The sequence below is a fragment of the Mycotypha africana genome (assembly GCF_025528875.1).
Source record: "Mycotypha africana strain NRRL 2978 chromosome Unknown BDF20scaffold_11, whole genome shotgun sequence".
Lineage (NCBI taxonomy): Eukaryota > Fungi > Mucoromycota > Mucoromycetes > Mucorales > Mycotyphaceae > Mycotypha > Mycotypha africana.
In genome coordinates this window covers 215,665-242,000 of record NW_026515735.1, presented here as the reverse complement: position 1 = coordinate 242,000, position 26,336 = coordinate 215,665, and the positions used below count along the sequence as shown (strand labels likewise).

Here is a 26,336-nt window from a genome sequence, read left to right as displayed (position 1 = left end):
AAGGCGTTGGACGTTTTCATCAAGATCTCGCTAGTGTTTTTCAGATAGGAAAGGTCTATACATTTTCTAAAGCCCCCATTTGGTCCCCCAATTATTCAATCCATTGTATGCATAGCTTTCATGTAGCCCCTAATTCCACTACAGAATCATGTAAGTCTACCTGGTGTTCTTTTCAGACACACCCCCTCCCCCTCCATCTCTCTTCTGTATAGCTGTTGCCATCGTGAATTGTCGTTTATTTCTGTGATCAACTCTTATAAATCAAGCAGAGCTTAATCTTGCGGCTTTATGTTAAAATGAAGATCTGCCAAATCGCCAATCAAAAGAACTTTTCCTTACCACTTCCCTTTCCCGCCCCCCCCCACATTCTGAACACCCCCACTTAGACATGCGTTTAACACTCGATTCTTTTAATCGGTTGATTACAGGCATCTTCAGATTTCCAATACCAATACTTATACAGTATAGAGTTTGTATGCTTGACCTTACCTTCAACTGCTCCTTTTCATTTCCTTCCCCCATTCTTTTCTTTTTTTGGTCTTCCAAAAGAAAGCTGCACCTACCCACAAAAACAACTTTTAAGGCATACCAAGTACTATTTGTGCTCATCGGATTTTACTAATGTGATCTTGATTCGTGTTTCTATTATCTATAGTTGCAAATAAGGTAGTTAAGCTTACCATTTAATGATAATAAAATCTACATAATTCGTGATATTGACATTTTAGTAAGTCTCTAAATGCTTCTTTGGTATTTGCATAAATTCGTTACTCAGATCACTATTGTTCTGAACATTCAGTAGCTTGCAGTTTTCTATAATACATGTTCACATTTAAGCATCTGCTAACAACGATCTCTCCCCCAAGATTATAAACCTACCCACCAAAATGAAGTCCCCCAAGATTATAAGCCTACCCACCAAAATGAAGTCCCCCAAAATCTAAAACTTAAGCGTGCAGGAGAACCTTAATCAGTCAAACGAAAGTAAAGAAGGAATGTTTGCTTTTGGTTATAAGCACCATACCGAGTAGATTAAGAGCAAATAGATAGTTTATTAGTGTAAGCCAAGCGCTATTGAGCCATTCTACTTTTTGCATCTTTTTTTTTTTTCATGAGAGGCCACTAATTTGCGACGAAAGAATCAGTTAAAGCTTAATAGGCAGCTAGGGGATTTGGGGGGATCTGTTGATAAGATAAGAATTCATATAAATAGGATGAACACTTTGTCTTTCAAATCAAAAAAATCTTCATTTCATTCTCATCTCTTAAGCAGTAATCAAATTATATTATACCTTGCAGTATCTATTCTTTATATGAATAGTTCTTATCAGTTACCAAATCAATTAGTGACAGTCATCTTCATTCTTTTCTTTGTTTACACTTTTTCGCCTTTTAGTATCTTATTTCACATTTCTGCTATTTGTTACTTCTTCTTTCTCGTAAACAACTTCAATACTGAAGATTGTCAATCTCTTTCGCGCATTTCGCAGAATAAAAAAATGATAACCACTAGCAAAAAAATCAGCATTTTCCGAAATCTCAAGCCAGCAAAGACCAACTCAGTTACACCTGTCACTACTGCTGCACCTAAAAGGACCTTTCAAATGTCAGATAAATTTACTCAAGCTCAAAAAGAAGCAGCACTTCCATTCATCACTCCGCCCACACAGAAAGTCAAGTCAGCAACATCCAAGAAAGCAAAGGTAAAACATCTCAAAAACAGAGGTATCTTGGTGTCACACATTTGTCTAACGTGTTGCTTCTCACTTCAATCTAGGCCTTGGGTCGTTTCTTTAAAAAGCTAGCGAGCAAAGAATCGCTCAGTCAATCGTTTTTATGCGACACAACCAGATCAAATACATACTACAATCCTACTTTTATTCCAATTGACACAAAGAAATGGAAGAAGTCGGCATCACTTCCAGTCATTACACCGAAAGCGATGATTACGAAAACAACCTCTGCCATGAGCAATTATCACCGGGACATTAACAACGTTGAGGTTGAAGACGGAATAGTTACCCCTGAAACGATTGCCATAACAGCAACACCAGTGAGTGCAGAAAAATCAACAGCAGCCACTAACGGTCACATTTCATTGGCGACGACCTTGATTGAAAATGCATTTCCTGAGCAATATTCCAACAAAAACGCTCTTTTAATGTCTTCTTCCTCTTCCTCTCCTTCTCCTATTCTCGACAATAATCATGCTATCGCAACAGCGCAGCGTATCTGGGATGAAGACAAAACAGTTTATCAGAAGCTTGATCAAATTGTCGAATGGATTGGCGACGGGAAGCCTGAAAGCAACGCTATTCTCAAAGCATATATGAATCATTTCGATTTCTCTTCTTTGAAACTCGAACAAGCTTTTCGTAACTTGTGCTTCAAACTACACTTGAAAGGCGAAACACAACAAATCGATCGTATCCTCTCTGAATTCTCTACTCGTTATTTTGAATGCAATCCCACATGTCTTTTCAAAAAAGCAGGTAAAGTAGTTTAAGACCATTTTTCCAAAAACAATCAACCTTCTACTTTTTTTCGCACCCCAAACAATAAACGTATGCACAGTTTATATTAACTTTTCATCTTTTATTTTCTGGTTGCAGGCATTATTCACGCTATAGTGTACTCTTTATTACTCTTGAATACTGATCTTCATGTTGCTCAAGGTGACTACAAGAAGATGACTCGAGCTGCCTTTGTGAAAAATACCATGGATGCTATTTACTCCCAATTGGACGAAAACACAACTACTCCTGCATTGATAGACGATAACATCAATGATATTCCTCTCTCCGATGATCACAGAGCCAGCGGCATTTCATTTCAATCATTTGATTGGATGCATCACCTGCATCGTACTCCAAGCAATCACAGTGCCTTCAGTACACGCTCTAATGCTACCACTACCCATACCACAGCCTGTATCCAACCTTCAGAGACCCCATTTTTTTCGCAAAATACTACATTAGCCCTTACAGTAGGCTCTAAAGCGTGGCAAATGGAAATGAAAAATCTTTTAAAGGAGTTGTACACCAATATCCGCAATTCACAAATTAGTACTCCTGACTCTCCTGCAACATCAATTCGCAGCTATCGTGTAGATACTATTCTCAAGCGTAGTGTCAACAGCAAGCTCTTCAACAACAACAACAACAACAACAACAATCATAACAACAACAATGATAATGATTCCATGCTCGGATCGACTATTTCTACTGAATCCTCTGCCACTTCAGTGATGCAATATCAATCCGTTGCTGCTCATCTCTCTTCTGATATTCCTACCTCTTACACAAGCAACGCTCCTTATTACAAAGAAGGTATGGTTGTACGTAAGCACCTCATGGAAAAGGCCAATCAAAAAGCAAAACATCGTGATTGGAAAGAATGCTTCATGGTCATTGAACGTAGTCAGCTTCGTATGTACAAACTGGAAAATGCCTCTTTAACAACTAGCCGGCATCATCTCAGACGGCCTCATCATATTATTCTTCGCAATAATGCTAACAAATCGAGATCTTCTATAGCACTAACAGATACCTCTTCTATTATGACCGGTACTACGAGATCAACTGCTCTTTCGTCCACAATGACATACAGTAGCCAGAATGAGCCTGTGGTAGGTGGTGGCGATTGGATGGCCAATGCTCAATTAATTGGGTCCCTTGATCTCAAACACACTCTGGCCAATGCTTTACCTTCCGGCTATAGTCGTCAAAGACAATATGCTTTTGCTCTTGAGCATGCCAATGGTGCTGTGCATCTTTTTCAAGTCGGATCTGATGAACAATTGCATGAATGGGTTTCTACTTGCAATTACTGGGCCGCTCGTGAATCGAAGGAACCGTTGCCCAATGGTGTCAGCTCCATGGACTATGGTTGGGGAAATTGCTTAAATACGGATAATAACAACCACATCGTGATCAATGATTGGCAGGCACCTGAACCTCCTACCAATAGTAGCATGTTGGATGAAGTAAATCAATTAGAAACTCTTCGTAAACATGTTCAGGAGTTGACCCAAGAATTGGATCAACATCGTGATTTGAAGGCTAAAATGGAAATTCGTTTTGGTACTAGTCATCATTCTAGTAAATCAGGAGTCAAAGCTTTGTCAAATTGGGAGAAAAAGTCGCGATATCTTTTACGTGAAATCATCAAATATCAAAATTATTGTGATGCGATCGAAAAATCTCTCGAGTTACAGAAGAACATCAATTCAGCAATCACACCAACTTCTACCACAACCTCTACAACTGTTACTACTTCCTCTACTGCTTAAAACTTTTATGTATTATAGTCAGATGCACTTATGTTTTCGGTTTATTTTACAAAACTAATTGTGTTTAGGTCTTCTACGATAGATTTAATATTTATTTTCTTTTCTTATTTGTATATTAATAGTATTCTATTCTTCTTGTACATAATCCTTACTCTTTAATAAAATTTCTTTTTTTTTCTGTTCAAGATTTAAACAGAATTCACTTGGTCGAGCTTGACTTTTCTACAATTAAAAAAATGTTTTTCAAGATGCACTGATGAAGCAGACTTTTCTCTTTCTTTTTATGCTTTATAATTGTTCTTGATTTGGGCTTTGATAAGATGAAAGCAACACTCCAAGCATCTGTTGGGGGCAAAGCTCAGCAATCAATTGCATGATGTAGTTGGCAATGCAGTCTTCACCAAAGTGTCTGTAACCAAATAAATGATTTCTGCTCTATCTCTTTGTTCTCAGAATGTACACATTTGTTTATTTGGATTCTAGACATTCTTGCACTGTCAGATGAATGCAAACTTCCTCCAAATTCAAAGGAGCCTGCCGCAAAAATTGTGCTCACCAGAAATTAGACAAACTATATCAACTGTCCAGAGTATGATCGAATGGACTTCACTTATCATGTACTTGCGAAAGCATGTACAAATATTGTGCTAGTAGCGAGAAAATACAATTTCAGCATTGGAAAAATCTTCATTCGTTTTTCTTACCAAAATTTTATGGCAACCACACAAGATATTAAAACGAAGATGAAACATTCTGGTAGCATTATCAGACTAGCATCCTTCTGCCACCGTCGATAGACATTGGATCAGTTAATATTAATTACAAAGATTGAATACAGAAACATCAGCACTATACAGCTTCATTACAAAGCGTATGTGTGTACGTTCAAACGAGTTGACTTTCACGGGCTTTTTTTTTTTTTTTACAGACACCCCTTTTCCGGAAGTAGATTGCACACTTTCGGGCGTTTGATTCCTTTGTGGGGGTTGTGGTTATCGTCAAGGACAAAAAGAATTTTTCAAAGACCCAATTGAAGGAGAAGTGTTGCCCTCGGTATAAAAAATGTTTAAAAGAAGCTAATAATACCCAAACAAGAAATAAAAACAATAATCATAATTACCTCAATATGCTATTAGCTTTTTTTTTATCTACAAACGTCTTGTCTTTCATTGTATGCGTACTAAATGTTTGTATTCATTCTCTAAAATACCGCAATACTTCTTTGCAGTCAATGAATTAGAGAATCTTGTTTCGAATACGGGCTGTATTTATTACAATTTGCGAAATTTGGTGCCGACCTTGATTTATATTCTCATCTCTTATACTCACACTTAATAGTTCCTCAACGTATACAAACGAAAAAAAGTGCAATATTTATCATACGTATTAACCAAGCGTTACATTATATTCGAAACTCTCATATCATACTAAAGATAATAGATCAGATCTATTCCAAGAGTGTTACTAAAAAAAATATGTCCTGTATAAACCTGTAGGCTCATTATTCTTGAGTATTCATAACAAAATAATAGGAGTATGTTTCCTTTTTCCATATTTTGCGAATGCTCCCACTAAGACTGTTGTTTTTCACTTCTGCTTACCTTCTAGAATTCAATGCCTTATCTATCGGCTTTATCTTGCATGAACTTCTAGATAGACTTCATTCCTTTTTCATAGTCAAAGATCAATTCTTGTTGCTGGCCTTCGCACTAACTTTATCAAAAAAATGTTTTTTTTCCTCCTTGTCATGTATAGCGAACTGTGGTGTATATTCCAAAACGTTGCTTTTCGTTGTATTCTCATCCATCAAAAAATTCAGGATTTTCCATATCAAGCGCAATAAACATTATTCAATCATTTTTGTTCGTTTACTTTATAAGTTTTCTGATTGGGAATTTTTGTATACACATCAAAGCGATATGCGATATATAAAACAATAAATATCGGGTAGATATTTCTTGAAGCAAGATGTAGTGAAGTAGATTAGCTTTAAAGAATAGTCTAAGAGCATCAAATGGATCAAAATTAGAGTTCTTAGTAACATAAATTGGTTATCACTATATTGGCCCATTTTAATAAGTCCGGTTCAGCTACTTTTGAAGGCTGTTGATTGCTAACATCGTCTAAGTCTTCTACAATGTGTGAGTTTTCTTTGAAAATAGTTTTCTTTTTGAAGATTACTTTATTGAAAAGTAACAAATTAGTCACATACCACATAGCGGTGGGATATGGAAAGGATGAAGACAATATTTGTATCGGTAATTAGTCAAGAGCAGCCGCTTCCCGCAAGAGCTGAGAAGATAGGTTCAAGGGGATAACATTGTGGGCTTTACAAGGTACGGATAGTGTGAGATTTCTAATGATCACCTACGCCAAATATACACAGTATTTACCTATTCTCCTATGCCATCTATTATAACGGTCTCAGACATATACTTTCTCTAGATCATCACTCATTGTAATAAAATGTTATCTGGTTTTCGTATGCTCGAACGGAATCTGCAATTGCAGAGCTTTCAGTTCAATAAGATCTATATTGTATCCTTTCAAGAGGGATTGTGAAGAGAAAAATATGTGAGAGAAGGGTTGGTCAGACTGTTATGCTCCCATTCCTAAAGGTGTTTTGCACTGAACATTTGCCATCAGTCCAATTTTATCTTTAAAAAGCGTTTAGAACAGATTGCAAAATTAGTCTCAAATCTAAGGCAAAAAATACGGTGTTTTAACTACTATTTCAGACTTTTCACAAATTTTATTGGACACTATTAAATCTTAATTTAGACAACTTTCAATTATTTTACGATGAAGCGGTATATTATTCTTGGACGATTTCGCTGATAATCAATTATCCAGTATCATCCAAGCAGCATTAAGGATGGCGTACAAGCTAGTCCTAAAAATGAGTGCTCATAGTAAAGAGGTCGCTAAGAAAACTCTTATTGGCGTGACTTTGCAATAGGACGAGCTACAAAAAGCTTGACAACTTTTTCGTCATTTGACGATGTGTTATAAGACCCTACCAGATGTTCGTCAGTGCCTTTTTCGGAACTTTGCCCAATGATAAAGACGTGTCTTTCTTTTCTCGCGTTTTGTTGTCAAAGTTAGATTATAATGAAGGGGTTCTTTTAAACGAGAATAAGATCCCTTCTTTTCCGTATTTCGCTTTTTTTGTAACTTACAGCTCTATTCATGTACAAAAGTTTCATTATACAGAAGATTAGATCTATTAAAGAAAAGCATAAGAACCAGGTTAAAAGGAACCCATTTGGTAAAATGCTTGATAATTGTAGGAGAACCGTCAGATCAAGATATAAGGATTCTGATATTTGTTGTAATTTTTTAGAGCATACCAAGTGTCGAGACTGCTATGAACCAGGTCATTTTGACAAGCGTTACTACAAATGCAAGTATTACAAAGCCGTAAATGCTGATGATGGTAAGCAATAAACCTAAATCTATCTTACACACAGCACTTAATTGCTTGTGAGTAACCTCCTTAAAGTTGGTAGCAGTGGCAAAAAGAGAAAACAGAGTGACCAAGTGAAAGAGAAGAAGAAAGCAGTTAAACGGAAAAAGACCACCGCACAAGCTGTAAAGTGCCTCAGCTGTGGACAAGATGGCCATACCACTGCTCGTTCGCCGCAATGCCTCAAACACACGCCTTCGAAAGAAGAACTCATTTCATCTGTTCTTGGTGATGATGCTACTGTATTCACAAGAAAGCTTCCCATCGACAGTGCGGTGTTACCAACCTTCCGCGAGAAATTCAGAGAAAGAGTCATTTCGTGCTGCAATGACATTAGGGCTATTGTGTTTCGTTCGCAACTATTTGTTAACGCTTATCTCATCCATAATAAGAAAGACACACCAAAAGAAATTTTCACCCAACAGTTCTGGTATTCGGTTGGACAACTTGTAACAGGTAAAACAGTAACCAACAAGAAAGCAATAAATGATTCCATGAAAAACTTCTATAAGCAGTTCAAAGAGAAGCATCCAGCTGTCGAAGTAAGTTATAGCTTCACCAAAGGCTATAGCCAATGCTTGACAGAAGCTTGTAAAGAGCTCAGTACCACATATACAAACAGCATTGTTGAGCTTTTTGAGCAGCGAATGCTTAAATATCTATACTATACCTTGCAGAATTTGTTCCCGGTAAGGATTAACTTTACATTAAACCAAACAGCAGCAAAGTCAATATTCTTTTCTCTTTAGAGCATGGTAAAGCGCGATGTTGACGAAATCGCAACAAAATACTGCTATCAAGCGATTTGCAAAGGCGAACCCAAATGGCCTGGTAAAGTCAAGTTAAGCAGTGATGACAAATTAAGAATAGATAATTTGTGCAAGAACTTTGCAGACCTTGTGGAGGAAAAGGTTACGCTTTTATCATTGGCGGCCGATCCGGTCAAATTTGTCAAGCCCTTGTGGTTTATCCAGGACTACTACGAAGAAGAGCATTCTAATCATTTTGCCTACGATGTTCGTAGGTTACCATTACCTCATCGCTTCTTCCCTTTTCCAACACCCTCAGTATCATGGCGCTTCATTACCATCAGCATAAACGCCCTTACTCCTTTTTTATTTCCTGGAAGACTTGTAAAGGGCTATTGGAATCAACTTGAACAATTTTGTAAGGTGTTCAACTTCAAAAAGTTAGGCTTCAGAAGGTAAAGTAAATAGCACTCTGCTAAAAGACTCTGTTCTCAAGATTATTCTTTCACTTATATCATAGTATTGCTGAGTTAAAGACAAACACAAGTATGCTCTTCAGGAATCTCATTCGATCTGATGGCTTCACTGTAGACTTCCTTTTTAGTCGTAAGAAGAAACCAAGAGAAGACGCCATCATTGATCATCATGACTTGACGTTGGAAGACTTCTCCTATGAAGAAATCACGACAAACTACAGACCCACATTTGTTGATCCTGGCCGAAAGACCGTATTTACAGCAGCAATCGGGTTAGAAACAAACAGACATGAGATACGGCGCTGCTCGACAAAAGAATATTATCACATGACGGGTAGTACTCGTGTCAGTGCAGAATTAGAAAGGAAAAAGGCCGGTTGTATGATAAAAGCGATAGAAAGCAATATACCGAGTAGTAAAACAGGCTCGCCTGAACAGTATAAGAGATATACTATTTACATACTACAACATTTAGAGATCCTGTTCTCATTCTATGGGCCAGGTATGGGTGAAACAAGGTTCCGTCTGCATCAAGGCAGACAGCGTGCTGCAGACATGATGGTGAACATGCTTGTCGATGGAGGGATCAAATACGACAAAGAATTACGGAAGAAAAGAAAGGAAGAACATATGAAATGGCCAAAGAAGAAGGGCAAAATTAAGCATAAAAAAGGAAGAAAGAAGACGAAACAGAAAGTGAAAGTAAAACAGGAAGAAGAGAATGAGAAGGAGATCCGGGAAGAAGAAGAGACAAAGAGCGATAACCACGTTCGGTAAGTCTGTAGCGATTAACTGTCCACTGAATTTGTGTATACTCAATCTACTGTCTTCCTTCAACAGACGATGGGCCCCTGAGAAATTCAGGCTGAGTGATCGCAAAAAAGTTCCTCTGGTTGTATTTGGTGACGGCATGTTCAATAAATCCGCCGTTCATCTAAAAGGCCTTAGAACTGGTGTCGTTGGTGTTTTGTGGCGTGCATTGAAGCGAAGAGAGGCTGCTGGTGATCTCCTTGCCGTGACAATTGATGAATACTTGACATCACGCATATGCAATTGTTGTCGCTCAGACACATTGAAAGCATTAGACACCGTGCGTGGCTGTAGTATCCTTGTTTGCAAAACCTGTAAGATACTATGGAACCGCGATGTCAATGCAGCAAAAAACATGATGGCCATCAGCATTTCGGTATGGAAAGACAAGGAACGTCCTACGGAGTTCAGCCGGAAGACAACTTCTTAGTCTTTTGATTTTTATTATCGCCAGAACGAAACTGGCTTGATATTTACAGGTAAACGTCTCCATTTTAGTGTAGTTCGATCTTCAAACTCTAACTCAATCGTCTCAAAATTTTGGTCATTCCATCCAGTTATTTTTAAGCTGCGTCTAAACCCGCAGTTAAAAAACTGTACGGTAATGCACCAAATGAAAAATTGAAGACGAGTTAGGAGTCCTGACAAAGTAGATTAAACATCCGACCAAGTAAAACTACAGAATTTTGAAATGGAAACAGTTATTTTATTTTTTTATTCTGCTCTCTTTTTTCAACCCTAACCCCTTATTTATAACACGTTTCTTCTTCGTTCTTTCATCCTTAATAAATCCTTTTTTTCGTTCTTTGCTTATTTATTTATTTATTTTGCAACTTGTTGAAATACGCTCTTTATGAGGTTGAAAACTATTCCAACGTCTTCAACCTTGACGTTGATTTTTTGTATCTTACTACTTCTTTGTGCTGGTAGTACAATGTACGTCAATGCAGCAACGGCGCACAATCATTATGATCACTATAGTCATCAGCACAAACATCAACGACAGCAATACGATTTACGAACCAGTAATTACATTGTTGAGCTAGCAGAAAGTCCAGCGAGTGCTCTATTCCTAAGAGAAAACCTACAGAACCAAAATATCAGAAGGATAAGATATACTTATGATATCGATATCTTCAAAGGGTCTGCCATTGAATTCAAGAATGACAAAGTAGCTAGACAACTAATAAACGACCATCCACAAGTATTAAATGCTTGGCCTATTCGGCACCATAATCAAGCAGCCGTATCAGGTTCAACAGATTACAAACATCATAAAAATAAAAATGAGGAGGCTGGTATGATTGCGAATGAGACCTCTGTTACGCCAAGGTTCTTTCCTCAACATAATGTAGGTCCCTTTCTATCTTTTCTACTTCAATCCACTCGTAGCTGCTCTGACTCTTTTTATTTCTATTGTTAGGGTACTATTCCGACACTTACTGAAGCATACATGCAATATAGAAATCTCAGATCAAATGGTTCTCGTGTCAAAATCGGAATTATTGATACTGGTAGATTGAGCCTTTGTCTTACAGCCTCTTGGAATGCGTTTTGGAAACTGACACTCTTTTTCTTCCTATCAATAGGTGTCGATTATAAGCATCCTGCATTGGGAGGTTGTTTTGGTGAAGGATGTAAAGTGGCTTACGGTTATGATTTAGTTGGCAACAGCTTCGATGGCAGTGTCGAGTCTATCCATGAAAGTGACGATCCGATTGATGATTGTCCAAAGAATTCAAGTAAGTTTGAACGTGCATGTGTGTGAAAGACTTAACAAAGGAACCTTCGAACTTTACTCATTGTAAACATTGTGTATAATAGCTGCTGCTACCGGTCATGGTACTTTTATTGCTGGCATGATTGCTGCTGAAGATAAAGAATATGTAGGTTGAATAACCTTTCTGAAATCGTACTATAAGTTGTACAGTACTAAATGAAAGCGTTATACTTTGTTACTAGAACTGGACAGGTATTGCTCCCGGAGCTACATTAGGCATGTGGAAGTAAGTATCTTTGTAATCCAGGTATGGACTTGTACGGATAACCTGTAATAAGTTGTGTTTGTGGGATCTACTTCTGATAGAGTGTACGGCTGTAATTATGCAAGCTCACCAAACGATATAATTTTGAAAGCTATGGAGATGGCTTACAAGGTTAGTAATGGTTTAAAAATAGAAATTCAAGAAGGTTGTTCACATGGGCAAACTTGACAGGAGAAATTGTGTGTGCTCAATAGAATTATAAATAGTTCGTAATACTTATACTTATAAATACATCATACTGTCTTCCATAATGAATTTTTGCTGTTCTAATAATAGGCTGGTATGGATATAATCAGTATTTCCCTTGGCGTCAGCGGAGGTTGGGAAGAAGATATTCTCTCTGTCATGGCCGATCGACTGGTATCAAATGGAGTTCATGGTAACATAAGAATGTTAAGTGCTGTCAGAAAATAAAAAAAAGCACGGGTGACTCATTCACGTGTTTTATTTTCACAATGCTATACACAGTTGTAACTGCTATGGGTAATAGTGGTACAAGCGGGATTTTCTTGGCAGCATCGCCTGCTAGCGCAAAAAATGCTATTGCCGTTGGTTCTACGATGAACGACCATGTTCCTGGTTATTTGGTGGAAATTATGCGCCCTGAAGGCGAAGAAACCGTGCGTAAGAAATCGTCTGATATTGCGGGGTTTCATTTTTCTTTTATTGGGTATTCTAATTTGATTTGTATGATCTTGTAGCCTACCGTACATTTACAAACACAGCATTGGCTCTTAATGATGCTTTGCCTTTCACTGCCACAGGTGGCAAGTTCAATGAAGAAAAGGATGCATGTCATAGTCTGTTTAAAAATCAGACCGCAAAGCGACATAGTAGGCCGCCTCAACAAAACAATTTTAATAACAGCATTGTTTTAATTCACCAAGGCGGTTGCAGTTCTTTGGAAAAGATCAGACATGCTCAAGAAGCGGGTGCCAGAGCTGTTCTTTTGTATTCAGATGATAAAAATGTAACAACTAGCATTGAGACGCTCACAGATGCAGTTCTTCCTGTTGCATTTATCAATAATGATGGAGCAGCTATTATTTACAAGCGGTTATCCCAAAGGGACGATATAAAAGGACGCTTTACAAACACATTGGTAGCTCTGAGTGCACCTGAAAAAGAAGTCAACGCTATTTCTGCTTTCTCTTCATTGGGTCCAACTTATGAGCTTCGGTTGAAGCCTGAATTAGTGGGCGTTGGAGGAAATGTATTCTCAACACTTCCTCGATATCAAAATTCGTATGGGTTCAGATCAGGAACCTCCATGTCTACCCCTTTTATTGCTGGAAACCTTGCACTGCTATTATCCAACCTTAATAATGATAAGATAAATCCTGCGTTAGCCAAAAACATACTGATGAACTTTGCATCTCCAGGTAATTTCATGACATAAATAGCACGCTTTTCCACATAGTGTGTTTATCGATATTGACTTTGCACTATTCTCTTAGTCCAACGACCTATCCCAGCTTCTCCTTATGCTGACTCTCCAATAAGGCAAGGTGCTGGTATTGTTAATGTTGCACAAACCATACGTGGTTATCAACAATTTCATGTTTCACCTGCTGTGCTCAACTTGAATGACACGGCTCACTTCAATAACGGACGCAAAATAACTATTTATAACCATAACTTGGAGGACGACCTGTCATTGACCATTGGTCACCAGCCTTCTTTGACCGCAACAGGATATGCGTTAAAAGAACACGAACAAGAAAACTATACACCCACAGAGCCTGTGGGGCTATATGCAGGAAATGAAACGTCAGTTGCCAATGTTCGATTCTCAAAAGAAAAGATTGTTATACCAGCTGGTCAGACTGCTACAGTGTATGTGCGCATTGAACCGCCTACAAAATTATTTAGACCGGAAGACCATGTTATTTATGGAGGTTTTATTACCTTTCAGAAGATCGATCATGATAGCATCAAGAACGATATAAAGGAAAAGAAAACAATAACAGCTCAGATTCCATATTTCGGAATGATTGGAAATATGAGAGACATTCCAATACTTGATCGAACAGCAAACGTATCTATAGAAGCACCCTATAAGTTTCCATCTATTGGACTACCCAACGGTAACTTTACTATTTCCAACAGAGAAGACTCGGGTTCCTTTCGAATTCACTATGATAAAGAGATACAGGCGATGGCAGGTGGACCTTACGTATTGACACGTTTGCTAATGGGAACTGAGGAGCTCCAGATTTTGGTGTTGGATGGTGAGGGTAAAAAAGTGATAGGTGAGCTTCCACCCAATCCATCACGCTCTTTTATGATGCGTAACACCCTTGGTATAACGGAATACTCAAATACCTTCTACTCTTGGTATTGGGCCGGTGACTATATCCCGCTAAACAATAAGAGAAAGAGAAAAGGCCAACATGTTAAAGTGTTAAAATCGGGAGAGTATCGATTACAAGTCAGAGCTCTTCGCGTTTTCGGAGATCGTAAGCATAAAAAAGATTGGGATCAATGGATATCACCAAAACTAATACTTGATATTAATGCGTAAATCAGCGTGAATGCCTTGTACTATATTCAAAATATTATGTAAAAAATCGTATTTATTTCATTTTTGTTTCAAGAATTACGCTTCCAATTAAAAGATGTCTAAGACAACCAACAGCTCATCATTCATTTTGTATATCCTTGTCTTGTCATTGTGCCTGAGCAATTTCTCTCCGCTCCTTCGCGGAACATCCCCGACCACAAAACGTTTAAGTTGCATAAAGTAATATGTATACTCATCATTTATCAACTTTGAAAGCTATTGAGCACCAGACAAACGAAGTGCTTAACACAAAGGACATACAGTACGTCCAGTAAGAAATGTCACATCCAATCCGATTCACTGTCATTGGTCAGCATACAACATTCTCATACCTATTTACAATGGTTACTTTTTTGCTGAATCATAATAAGAAAACTGAGTCCATTCTGAACAATGATATAACACACAATTAGTGTTAATACTCAAGTCCTGTCTGATGTTATAAACCTCAAAGCTATGTTCTCTTCCTCGTCCCAACTTTGGTCCTTTCATATCCGTTATACGCGTGCTCTAAAAGAGAAACCAAAAGTGGAGCAGTCATCGTGTCATTTTGCTATGTCGCCGCAGTATACGCTCTACCAACAGGTAAAGCTCGATCTCAGTAACATAGCAATACATTTTTACCGCAATCAAATGATATTTCCAAACTTAAGCAAGTTCTGAATGTTGAATTATTACCCTAAAAGTAACAGCATCATCATCACTATTAGGCTCTCAATGGCTTGTGATGGTAATGAAAGTATTTATGCTGCTTTACAGAGCAAGGACATCATCGATCCTTTGAAAAAATGTCGCAGTCTATACTCTCATTGTTACTGTGTCGATGATGGCTTAGTTAGCGTAGCTGACCCTGCATTTATCAGCTGTTCAATTCTCGAAATACGGAATGCAATGTGAGGGATATCCGCAAGCTTGGACTTCTTGAAAGCGTAGATGTGTTATATTCTTATGTGAATGGTAAGTACTGTGTCGTTGAATAATCAGAATTTCTTTTGAGCTCTCATAGAGGCACAAGCAAGATAGTTCCTTAGTGCTGCCAATATTTCCAATCACGTCTTTTCAATAGAATTCTTAGAGCGTGTACATACTTTCTCTTCTCAATTAGAATATTATACTGCAAGAATAAAGATTAAATATGTTGAAGACGGAGGTGACTCGTCGTACCAAAATCCAATAGTGGCAGGGAATTCGAATGCTTCGTATTCGATGTATTTCTTTTCGTGGAAAAATTTTCCATACTTAGCAAGTAGATCGCAAAGACTAATTTTCTGCTCTTAATTCCGGTTCCGATTGTTCAGAGACCTCAAGAAAAGATATCGTCGCTCAACATGTAGGGCTTCTTGGGGTTGCTGGAAGAAAATAGTTGGTTATACTGTCAGTGATCTTGATCAACTGCAAATTGAACTGTCCTCATTGATTACTTATGCAAGCAAAGATTTAGTTGAATATGTAACAGGGAAAGACAATTCGCGCACCTGCTATAGTTGAAACAAAAGAAGACCTCATTCGTTTGCTAAGTGTCTTTGTATTTCTTTTTCTGTTATTGCTGGCATGCTCTTGAAGAACATGTTTAACTTTTTTTCTTTTTCTTTTTTTTTTTCTCTTCCTCTCTCTCTCCATCCTTTTTTACCGTTTATACCATTATTTGCATATCTTCCCTACAAACGGTAACCATAAAGAATCCATTACAATTCTTTTCAACTTCCACGTAGGAATTTCTACCCATGTGATTCTGCTGCAGACTTGCTACTGTTGTGGTATGAAAAGATACACGATTCGTTAGAGGTTGATATAATTTGATGAAGATATGAAGCACTGATATTTCTCATATTCTCAACAATTTTTTAATCCAATTATATATACTATGGCATCTATGGATATAACAACAACGTTCAGTATTTGCACGCATCGCTAATTTGTGTACATAATATTTAACGCCGTGCAAGGTAAAGTCGTTAAAGACGAGCTATTACTCTAAGCATGACGGATATGAAATGTCAGGTTGGGAAAAGAGGTATGTTTCACCACTCATCCTTTATTTTACCTTAATTGCTGTCCTCCACGATTGAGAAAACCAAAGTATACGATCAGAACTTTGTCTGCTAAAATGAAACTGATATATTAAGCTTATTCGGATTGGAAACTATAAGAGCTCGCTTTGAGTTGTTTAATACATTTTTTTGATGCTATTGCTATTCTTTTAAACTTGATTACAAGTAAAATACGAAAGCGATTTACTAACATTCCAAAAGTATGCGGCTGCTTTTTATTATACCACGTTGTTCTTAGATCGCGTATCTGATGTTATGGTTTCTGTTACTCAATGGACGATGATTGGATAATGAAAGATTTATTTACAAATGCTTGAGATGCGTGATAGAAAATACAGATTTATCATTAAATAATATAAATTAGTGAGAGTAAAAAGGTAAATGTCCAATTATGATTCGTATAGAGTAAATGGACCAAAAAAATCATTGCAGGGATTCGTAAGATGGGGGTGGTGTAGAGTCATTAAATACACTAAATTGATCTCGTATTTTGATCCAATCACGTCGGCTGCATTTAGTTTTCTTTCTGTATTCCAAATAACAAGGGCACATAAAGAATCCAGACGGTTTCGATTCTGCTATATCGTCGTCAATAAGAGATGATACCAGAAGGGTTTCTTCGTAGGTCGGTAACGTATTATAATCCTCTTTCAGTCGACAATCTAAAATGGTAATAGGCGTCTCTAAATGTACTTTTGTGTATACAGTGTCTTGCGGTGGTTTATGAGGATCTAGGTTTCTATGACTTGCAGTCGGTGAGGATAGCTCAATCTGTATCCTCAAAGTATGTTTAATGCTGATTTCCGAATAGGTAGAAGTATGGTTTAGCTGGACACAGTTGGGTAAAGTAAACAAAAGACGATGTCGAAAGGCACCTTGATCCAATGGCATATGAGCATTCTTCACATTCAAGAGTCGACGCATGTCCCTTAATGTGGGTTGCGCATAGAACGCCTGAGTTGTCGTCAGTTCACTATCTGCTAACAGACTGGTAAAAGATGTGAGTGACAGCTTGAAATCATGTTGTTCTATTCGACGGGCATTGAATTCAGGGAGTTTGTATTTTCTCTTTTCTGTCAGTAAGACTGAAATCGACTCTATAAAAGTGTTTTTCATATTGGGTGAGATAGTGAAAGCGATTGGAAATTGAGTGCCGGAAGAGACATATGATTTCTCGATACAGATGATGGCATCACAGACCTCTAAGCGACGATCTGATATAATAGATGAGGAAGGCAATGAATTAGCTGTAAGAGCTGTATCTGACCAATTTGGCAGACGAAGAATCAGAACATCTTGCCGCGCTTGAAGCTTGGTCGTCCCTTTTCCAGTTCTATGCACTGTGGTGGTGAGGTAATAGAAGACCTTGGCCATTTCATCTTCGATTGTTTCAGCCAATGCATTTGAAAGGATAAACTGAAATGGCCAGCGGTGAATACCCGCTGATAGAACACCCTCTTTTTTAGTATGTTCATTGAAATTCTCCAGAATGATACTTTGTGTGTGTATTGTTTTTTTGTGATACAGCTTGTTGCTTTTATGCCCAAGTCCTAAATTTTGTATGGACGATGAAAGTGTATTATTAAGAATGTTGAACATATAAGTAAGCATAAGGTTTTAAACCAAATGGATATGTACCCTCCGGCCACAAGCTGTAAGATTTTCCAACAAACTTAATATTGACTTCTGACACAGATATTGGCCTTGTTAAAACAAGACTAACTTCACCTTGGAGGACGTGCTTAGTGTCATCAGCAGCTGTGCCTCTAAGAATAACAACAGGCTCAGCTAGATCAATTGAAAGTTCCTTCGCTCCAGTTAAGAAGGGAACGAAAATAGGCATACTAATGGTTCCACTATCTTGATGAAGGTGTTGCCTCGGATGGAGATAATTAAAAATTTAGAGAGAGCAAAAAGAGAGGAACAAAGAGAGAAACAAATATGTCAAATTTGAAGCAGAAAACTTGGTAAGACAGCAAAAAATAGGCCGAGATTGCGGAAATTACAACAGCTCCTGGTTTAACAATTGGTAGAAAAGCAGAAACATGATGTGCGCTCCCCGCAAATCATAAAATAGGAAATTTGCACTCAACGCCTGAAATATACATACATTCATTTGCTTCAGTATATTCTTCGGATAGAAAGGATAATAGGCAATTACAAACCTTTATAAAGTTGTTATATGGTTTCTTCCAGTACAATTCCTGGATGAACAAAAGAGCGAAGGATATTTGAGACGAGGTTACATTAAGATCATTTATTTAGGCCGGTTCTAAGGTTTCCCGCAAGGGTAGAACGGCCAAAGCATGCAGGTGATCAAAAGCAAAAGTTTTGATGATTTTGAAAAACTTTGGTAGCATGTACTCAAATCTCCTTTTGATCACTATCATGTGCATCAAGTGTTTTTAGACATAGATTATCATTGTTCGATATAAAGACATTATATCTTGTCAAAATGACGGTATATTACATGTCCACATGCCATATTGCGTTATCAAAAAGATACTGCTGTAGTAGTATGTCTTGGCTTACAGCAATTTCCGCAACTTGGAGTTTATCCTTGTGCATTTGTAGGATTAGCAGAAGTTTGGAAAAAACAGCGTGTACAGGATGAGTCATCACATGCAAAACGAAGGCTGTTTCTGAAACTTTTTTTTTTCCCTTCGTGATCTTCCATTTTATCAATTGCTTAAAAGAAGCTTCTTTACGATTTGGCAGGGCAAAAGTGTTAATCAACAGATACCTCAGCAAATTTAACGAACTATCAACATTATTATGCGCATTGATTATGGACAAACATCGAAGCAGATCTTTTAATTACTTCAAACTCTATTAACAAAAGTGTAATCAATAAAAGATTTGAAAAGGAAAAGCTATTTGATGATGTACCGTTGATGTCTAATAAGCCAGTGATTGAAAAAGAGACAGTATTGGTCATTTCACTTTTTGAAAATTAGTTAGCGTATCGCTCTATCATCTAACGTTAGTAGCAATTGAAGGAGCAATAAACCAGAGTCTTAAAAGGGGCCTTAACTTTCTACTTCTTTTCGGTTGGTTTGTTTAGCCAATCGAACCTGTAAGGTATGCTTATATCAGAAATATTTCAAAGCAATATGAATTACATGCGGAATCAGCCATATGAAACGTATAATTGATAGATGGCTTCTGTTCTGGCTTTGTGCTTTTCTTTTCGTTCGAGCAGCCTTAATAATAGCTCCATACTTTATAAGGTCATTCACTCCACAGCAGCGAACATCTGTTTCTGATTCTTAGAAGCGAACAAAGGTGTGACGACAGGTGATCTATCTTGGGATATGTGATAGAGTCACTTTATTAAATGGTTAAGAAAGTACTAAATATGACAAGATCAAGGCTTCTTGATAATAATCCTTGAATAAAAATACCACCAATGTCGAAAGTATAACGTTGAAAAGTAGTAAGAAAATATGAAAAAGCCTATCAGGTAGACAACGCTAACTATATCTTGCACTCCTAGTGTATGCTCTGCTTAGCGATATAATGTCTTGAAGCAATTCTTAAACGTGGAGGTCCATGTTTCTTTGGGACTAGAATCATACTTTTCGGAAAATTTACAATTTTCTGCACGCACTATACAGGGGGGGGGGGTTGCGGGTGCGAGATTAGCCGCAATTGTGAAGAAATGAATATCATTTACGGCTGGAGAGAACCCTTTACGTGCAGATTTTTGAATGTAAATTACTGCTAAACTCGAATTTGATGGTATGAATTCTAGTCAAGGCTTCCCTGATACGAAAAAAAAAATCTTTGGCATAGAAGACCGGTACAAATATATTTTTATCCTGATTTCCACGAAGGGACCGTAAACCATTTGAAGCTTTCATATAATGCACTCTCTCGTATTTTAAGCTTTTCTATTGTAAGCTCTCGAGGAAACACTCATGGGCTTGCTATGATTGCTTATATTGGGTATTCCGCTTTAAGATTCCTATTCAAATTTCATGAAACGCAAACCACATTGGCAAGTTTTATGACTAAAGCTTCAAATCATTCATGATAGATGACAGTCATGGAGGAAAGTTCTGTTTAAAAAAGGCAAATTCAGGGGGAGAGAGAAATTACTTCCCATCTTCCTTCGTGCATTATACCCAACGATAGATACAGTACTCAAATAAACAATGGTAGGAAAAGCAGCACGTAAATTAATTGAGAATATTCCTCGCCCATTCCGACGCATCCGAACAGCACATGACGACAAAGCCAAACATATGCTAGCACTTATGAGTAGACCTCAGTATCGGAGAGATCATGGTACTGTTCTGGTCCAGGGTCTTAAAACGATTCAAGAATTAAGAAAGCAGAATGTTGAAGTTCAGACGGTCATCGCTACTGCGAAAACAGAATTACAGGACATTGAGGTTGAGACGCACGATCCGGCCAAGAAAATTCTTCGAAATCCAGACTTGATACCTGCAAAAAATTATTACGTTACAGATGTCAACCTAACACGTCGCATTCTGGGGACTTCATCGAGACCCAATGCTCATGAGATCTATGCGGAGGTTAAAGTGCCTCGAATGAAAGAGTCAACAGCAATAAACGCCGGTCAGGACGAGAAAAGTCGTCAAGATGACAATGAAACAACAACAACAACAACAGCAACAACGGCAAGTTTCATTACCAGCGAAACTGATAAATTATTGATTTTAGATGGTTTGAGGGATCCAGGCAATATTGGTTCTTTGGTCCGCACAGCTATGGGATTAGGTTGGGATAAAGGATTTACTACGACAGGCACTTGTGATTTATATAACGATAAAGCGGTGCGTGCTTCACGAGCATTAACCATTTTATGGCAATTCAAGGTCATACCACGACGGGAACTGTTAAAGGTTTTGGTTGAAAACGGATTTACACCCATTGCAGCTGATATGTTGCCTAGGAACTCCACAAAACTAAACACAACTACTTTACATTCCTTGGAAGACATTTGCTCTCTTTGTCAGCAACAACAGTCACTAGAAAATGCTGCTCAGATCAGCGAGAAAAGTAACAGTGGAGCGGAAGGAGGGTTAATCTTTCACAATTTCCAACAAAATAATACTCGGGGGGCAAGTTTAAGCCATTTACTAGAAAAGAAAAAGATTGCATTGATTCTAAGCGATGAACATCATGGACTTAGTGCCAATTCTCTGCTGGACAATGTCATCAAAGTATCTATACCCATGGATCCAAGGGTCGAGTCTCTTAACGTGGCAGCTGCTGGCAGCATCATCATGTCGCAGTTGAGTGCCAAATTTCCATTTTTATCCCTGAAAAAGAGTACCTAAAAGAAGGAGATCTAAAAATAGGAACTACTATTTTCCTACCAATCACAAAGCATCCCCCTGCTACTATTTTCTCAATTGATTTGCAGTTTAAGTAAACTCAAAGATAATAATAAATTTAGCTTTTTTTTTTTTTTTTTTTTTTTTCCACTTTGGTCCTTTCTCGAAGTCTCTCTCTCTTTCTCCATTTCTCTTTTTTTAACATCTCCTGTATTTTGCGCCTTCCCAGCTTTTTTCGTTCAATTTGGCCTATTTTCGGTTATCGTCTCAAGCACAAAAAAAACCAGGATTTTAGACAAGGTAAAAAAAATTTTCTGTTCTATTCACATTCAGTGCTTTTAAAAGAAAGACTAAACAACATCAATGCTTATCGTTGCAAAAAATCACAGAAAAACCGAAAGTTTCTAATAAATTCTGTATCATCGTCGCCCCTTTTTTCTCGACGACAAAGGATTATTTAACAGAGCAACCTTAAATTTTTTTCTTTTTTTACCCTCTTTCACTTCTTTTTTTATTGTTTTTTTCTTTCTAAAAAAAAAACTTCTTTTTTTTTTTTTTTTGAAAAGAAAAAAGAAAAAAAAAAAAAAAAGAGCCAAAAATAAAAATTTTCATTCAGCCAAGCCAACGCAGCAGTAGTAATAGCAATAGCAGCAGCAGCCCCTGGAGTATTTTTTTGTGTGATATAAAAATATAATACCAGCGAAACACCAAACTTTTAGTGCCACAACACAAAAAGCGCAGAAATAACAATGGGACGTAAAAAGATTAGAATTCAGCCCATCACAGACGATCGAAACAGACAAGTGACCTTCTTGAAGCGAAAGCATGGTTTGATGAAGAAAGCTTATGAATTGAGTGTCCTATGTAATTGTGAAATTGCATTGATTATTCTCAACAATTCCAACAATAAACTTGTTCAATATGCAAGTCATGATATTGATAAAGTACTCATGAGATATACTGAGGTTAGCACTATTATAAATAATGAAAATTTTTGTAGGGAAAAAAAAAAAAAAAGGTTACTTATTTGATCACATCAATTTATCATAGTATGATGAGCCTTATGAAAGTAAATGTAACGAAGATGTAAGTCATAATGAAAGCTTTTAACTAGAAAAAACATGTTTAAATCGAGTCTTACTCATATTTTTTATGAACAAAAAAAAATTTTTTTTTTTTTCTTTTTATTTCAATTTTTTCTAGTTCATCAACGCTAGCGAAAAAGGCGAGGATGATGGATCAGATCAAGAGAATAATAACACGACTGTAATGAGTGAGACAAGTACTACCGCATCAACTCCTGCACCAGCTGCTAGTATTGCCACAACATCAGCCTCTGCAGCTTCAACTGCGGCTTCCACCAAAATTTCGGCAGCAACTACTGCAGCAGCGACCGCAGCACCCGCTGTTGTGCAATCCCAGCAACCACAGCATCGACCTTATACTTCTCACACCCAACCTTATCATCCACCCAATGCGACACCCATGATGAGCAGTTATTCACAACCTACTGGACAAACTGCAGCGGATCCAAATATGGTACATCAACGGTCAATGCCACCTGCTTACGAAGTGTTTCCCATGTACAATATGGTAAGAGAGCGCTCATTATTGTGGGCATGTCACATGCTTTGTTTCATCCCTATAGAATGCTTACTAATTTCTCTGAAACCGTTACATAATCGCTATAGCAATATTCTCAAAGGCCACCCTCGGCTATGTATGGACCATTGCCTCCTCCTATGCACCCTTCGCATCCTCACCACTCTGCAGCTGCTCAAGCAGCTCCAAACCATCCACAGGGGCTCATGGCTCATCCTTCTCACCACCCACAGCAGCATCCTCATCATTATCCATCACAACCACCGTCGCAACACCCTTATCCTCCTCCGACAAACGCCAATGGAATGACTTATCCTTCGCCTTCACCGCAACCAATGTATATTCAGTCTGTGAATAAGGAGCAGGCGGCAATGCAATGGGGCTCATTACCACCGCCTCAAGGAGCCCAACATAACAATAGCTCTACGAACGTCATGCCTGCAGCAGCTTCTTCTGTGCCTACGTTGACTACACCTTCCTCCGATTCCATGGACAGAATGACGTCTACAACCGTTTCCAGTAATTCCCCTCATTCTCATCACCGCACTTACGAGCAACCGCAATTACAGCAACAACATGAAGGCTTGCATCATAGTAACAGTAGTAACAGTAATGGAAGTAGAACACCCGGCCATTCCCGGAACAACAGCAGTAGTAGTAAACGACCTAACCTGCGTGTTCAAATCCCAAGCGAGAGTCCACAACCAACACAATATTCTCAGGCACGAGACCACCACCCCCAGCAGCAGCAACAGCAACAGCAACAGCAACAACAACAGCAACAACCATCAAATTCTGACCAGCACACTCAGCAGCAGCATCAAGCACAACAAGATCAGCAACAATCCAGTCGTAACGACAATAGTAGCAGTGGTAGCAGCAGTAACAATAATAACAGTAATCCCAGTACAAGCATGAGCCTTAACCCTCCATCTGCTCTCCCCTCTCAGTTCGCTCAGAATCTTCCCTCTCCCTCTCAGTATTTCAATCAACATTTGGAAATGATGCCAAGTCCATTGAATTTTAGTATGACGCCAGTCAATACATCGAGTAGCTTCAATTGGCCGCCAAGTAATAACAATAGTAATAGTAGTTCCTCTGCCAATAACAATACAACAACAACAGCAACATCGTCAGCATCCACATCGAAAGGCTATAAGCCTTCTCCTTTAAATACGTATAAAACTGAAGCGCAACAGCAAAAGCAACAACAACAACAGGAAGGGTAAGGGCGCACCACACTGGTCAATATTGTATCAGTAAGTTGAATAGATCTAACCTTTAACTTTTTTTTTTTTTTTTTTTTCCCCATCAGTTCTTCCACCGATAATAACAAAAGGCGAGAGCCGGATAGTTCTTATGATATGATAAATATGAATAAGAGACTCAAAGTTGAAACGTAAAAAAAAAAAACTAACACACACTATTATACTCACACATTTCTCTTTCACTTTAACCTTGTAACATATATTACTGTCATGCATTCGACCTTTTTTTTTTAAATACCCTGCTTAACTTTTTCAAATAAATATCAAAAGATAAAACTGTCATTCTTTATAGCCTTTGACCTTCATCGAACATTTTTGTAACTTTCAATCTGAAAAGAAATATCTTGAGAATAGTTTCTGTTACTATACGTAGTATCTCTATACAACTTGAAGGTAAATAGAAGCAGCGTTCAAAGCTTTGAAATGGGTTTTATCATCCACAAATACTGATACTTCACAATCCTCGTATGGTTGAGAAACATCATGCCACCGAGAAAGACCTGGACCATGTATGCATTATCTCTTTAAAGTTCAAGGGATGGCTGCGTGCGTGTTTCTGCTCAAACTAGATCAAGAGAAGCTTTCGTAGGGTCTTGGAAATTTCCTCCTCAGTAGTAATAAAACCGTTTTTATTTATTTTTTTTTCTCCCCTCCCCTAGTCTTCTTTTTTGGTTTTAACAGAAATGCCATGTCATATCATGTTCGTATAAGTGGAACTGTTCTGTCATCTTTATTGTACGAATGCGCAAATTCAGAAAACGATGCTGTAAGATGTTACAACAAAAAAGGGGCTGTCGTTACAGATGGCCCATACGGGCGCTTATTGACAAGTTGAAATCGTTGCATAGGAAGGATTCTTTTTCGGAACCTTGTCTGTCAGAAAAACCATCATGAACGATGACATTGCAGAGCAAGGTTTTGAGAAGAGAGAGGACTATCTAAGTAACGAGCAAAGTCCTTTTTGTGACTCAGCGTGGGTGTCCTCATGAGACGTCGATGGCTAACTTTGAATAAATCACGCTTTGTAGTCATTCATGGATATCAAATGGCGAAGGACAAACCGTATGATGCCGAGGGCAAACTCAGCAAAGGCAAAATGCTGAGGGCCTTGCCGTCAGAACAACTTCTTTCATCTGTAGTAGGTTATTTCAAGTTTAGACGACAAACTGAAACAGAGCTATCACTACGCGATCAGCTGTGGATGACATCTTATGCTTCACATATACCCTATGGCTGCATGGCTATTATTACTGCAAACATGAATGCTGACACGGATAACTCGACACAAACGTATGAATTCGCGTTCTGGGATATGAAGAGTTGTTCCATCCCACCTGGTCAACCTGATGAAAGTAATAGAAGCATAAAGAGACTACCTTTGCACATTTCGAATATGAACGAAAGCACACTAGGTTACAAACAATTTATGTCAAACGCTGCTGTACCACTGCGGCTGGAAAGCGAGAATTTCAATAACACAAGTCCCTTTGAAAGGTAAAGACCATTGAGAGAGAGAGAGTGAAGCGTTATCAAAACAAACTCACTAACTGACAATCCTACCCCCTTTCTCTCTAAAACCACTCACAGTGATCCTTTTGCAGCTATCCCATTTGAGACCATTCTCCAGCAATATGATGTCTTATACGAGCAATCGATGAATGCCTTAAAAGCCTCTATAGATCGATTAAATCAAAAAGAGCTACAATTAC

At 38.1% G+C, this 26,336-nt stretch overlaps 12 protein-coding genes across 12 annotated transcripts; 11 read left to right on the top strand and 1 right to left on the bottom strand.

The window, feature by feature from the left end:
• Positions 1 to 857: 857 nt before the first annotated feature.
• Positions 858 to 4,490, top strand: BDF20DRAFT_892384 (uncharacterized protein). The gene is made up of 3 exons (XM_053082295.1): positions 858 to 1,703; positions 1,778 to 2,492; positions 2,613 to 4,490. The coding sequence occupies exons 1-3, from the start codon at positions 1,215 to 1,217 to the stop codon at positions 4,289 to 4,291; spliced, it is 2,883 nt and encodes a 960-aa protein (XP_052932163.1). The 5' UTR covers positions 858 to 1,214; the 3' UTR covers positions 4,292 to 4,490.
• A 2,924-nt stretch (positions 4,491 to 7,414) lies between these two features.
• BDF20DRAFT_892371 (uncharacterized protein) lies at positions 7,415 to 7,798 on the top strand. Its single transcript, XM_053082294.1, has 3 exons — positions 7,415 to 7,559; positions 7,586 to 7,587; positions 7,637 to 7,798. Exons 1-3 carry the CDS (start codon positions 7,481 to 7,483, stop codon positions 7,736 to 7,738), a joined length of 183 nt encoding a protein of 60 aa, XP_052932162.1. The 5' UTR covers positions 7,415 to 7,480; the 3' UTR covers positions 7,739 to 7,798.
• Positions 7,799 to 8,008: 210 nt separating this feature from the next.
• On the top strand, positions 8,009 to 8,965 carry BDF20DRAFT_826703 (uncharacterized protein; the record flags this gene model as incomplete). Its single annotated transcript, XM_053078097.1, has 2 exons — positions 8,009 to 8,446; positions 8,507 to 8,965. Coding segments are annotated over 2 exons (897 nt in total), but the record flags the coding sequence as incomplete, so codon positions are not given.
• Positions 8,966 to 9,045: 80 nt separating this feature from the next.
• On the top strand, positions 9,046 to 9,633 carry BDF20DRAFT_804782 (uncharacterized protein; the record flags this gene model as incomplete). The annotated part of the gene is made up of 1 exon (XM_053076479.1): positions 9,046 to 9,633. A coding segment is annotated over one exon (588 nt), but the record flags the coding sequence as incomplete, so codon positions are not given.
• Positions 9,634 to 10,726: 1,093 nt separating this feature from the next.
• On the top strand, positions 10,727 to 14,361 carry BDF20DRAFT_916364 (peptidase S8/S53 domain-containing protein; the record flags this gene model as incomplete). Its single annotated transcript, XM_053084442.1, has 10 exons — positions 10,727 to 11,143; positions 11,216 to 11,306; positions 11,382 to 11,534; positions 11,617 to 11,678; positions 11,755 to 11,798; positions 11,879 to 11,948; positions 12,114 to 12,216; positions 12,306 to 12,461; positions 12,539 to 13,219; positions 13,295 to 14,361. 10 exons carry the CDS (start codon positions 10,727 to 10,729, stop codon positions 14,359 to 14,361), a joined length of 2,844 nt encoding a protein of 947 aa, XP_052932159.1.
• An 848-nt stretch (positions 14,362 to 15,209) lies between these two features.
• On the top strand, positions 15,210 to 15,758 carry BDF20DRAFT_134795 (uncharacterized protein). Its single transcript, XM_053074756.1, has 2 exons — positions 15,210 to 15,357; positions 15,424 to 15,758. The coding sequence occupies exons 1-2, from the start codon at positions 15,355 to 15,357 to the stop codon at positions 15,676 to 15,678; spliced, it is 258 nt and encodes an 85-aa protein (XP_052932158.1). The 5' UTR covers positions 15,210 to 15,354; the 3' UTR covers positions 15,679 to 15,758.
• Positions 15,759 to 16,874: 1,116 nt separating this feature from the next.
• BDF20DRAFT_827491 (uncharacterized protein) lies at positions 16,875 to 18,294 on the bottom strand (the record flags this gene model as incomplete). The annotated part of the gene is made up of 2 exons (XM_053078168.1): positions 16,875 to 18,001; positions 18,090 to 18,294. 2 exons carry the CDS (start codon positions 18,292 to 18,294, stop codon positions 16,875 to 16,877), a joined length of 1,332 nt encoding a protein of 443 aa, XP_052932157.1.
• A 2,314-nt stretch (positions 18,295 to 20,608) lies between these two features.
• Positions 20,609 to 21,022, top strand: BDF20DRAFT_827093 (uncharacterized protein; the record flags this gene model as incomplete). The annotated part of the gene is made up of 1 exon (XM_053078136.1): positions 20,609 to 21,022. A coding segment is annotated over one exon (414 nt), but the record flags the coding sequence as incomplete, so codon positions are not given.
• On the top strand, positions 21,011 to 21,903 carry BDF20DRAFT_892327 (uncharacterized protein). The gene has a single exon (XM_053082293.1). The coding sequence runs from the start codon at positions 21,188 to 21,190 to the stop codon at positions 21,758 to 21,760; it is 573 nt and encodes a 190-aa protein (XP_052932155.1). The 5' UTR covers positions 21,011 to 21,187; the 3' UTR covers positions 21,761 to 21,903.
• Positions 21,904 to 22,318: 415 nt separating this feature from the next.
• BDF20DRAFT_134039 (uncharacterized protein) lies at positions 22,319 to 22,947 on the top strand. The gene is made up of 2 exons (XM_053074755.1): positions 22,319 to 22,722; positions 22,808 to 22,947. The coding sequence occupies exons 1-2, from the start codon at positions 22,507 to 22,509 to the stop codon at positions 22,865 to 22,867; spliced, it is 276 nt and encodes a 91-aa protein (XP_052932154.1). The 5' UTR covers positions 22,319 to 22,506; the 3' UTR covers positions 22,868 to 22,947.
• On the top strand, positions 22,735 to 24,935 carry BDF20DRAFT_133833 (uncharacterized protein). Its single transcript, XM_053074753.1, has 4 exons — positions 22,735 to 22,843; positions 22,961 to 23,350; positions 23,449 to 24,584; positions 24,675 to 24,935. Exons 2-4 carry the CDS (start codon positions 23,027 to 23,029, stop codon positions 24,760 to 24,762), a joined length of 1,548 nt encoding a protein of 515 aa, XP_052932153.1. The 5' UTR covers positions 22,735 to 22,843; positions 22,961 to 23,026; the 3' UTR covers positions 24,763 to 24,935.
• Positions 24,936 to 25,520: 585 nt separating this feature from the next.
• BDF20DRAFT_800009 (uncharacterized protein) lies at positions 25,521 to 25,810 on the top strand (the record flags this gene model as incomplete). Its single annotated transcript, XM_053076352.1, has 2 exons — positions 25,521 to 25,569; positions 25,656 to 25,810. Coding segments are annotated over 2 exons (204 nt in total), but the record flags the coding sequence as incomplete, so codon positions are not given.
• Between the last annotated feature and the right edge of the window lie 526 nt (positions 25,811 to 26,336).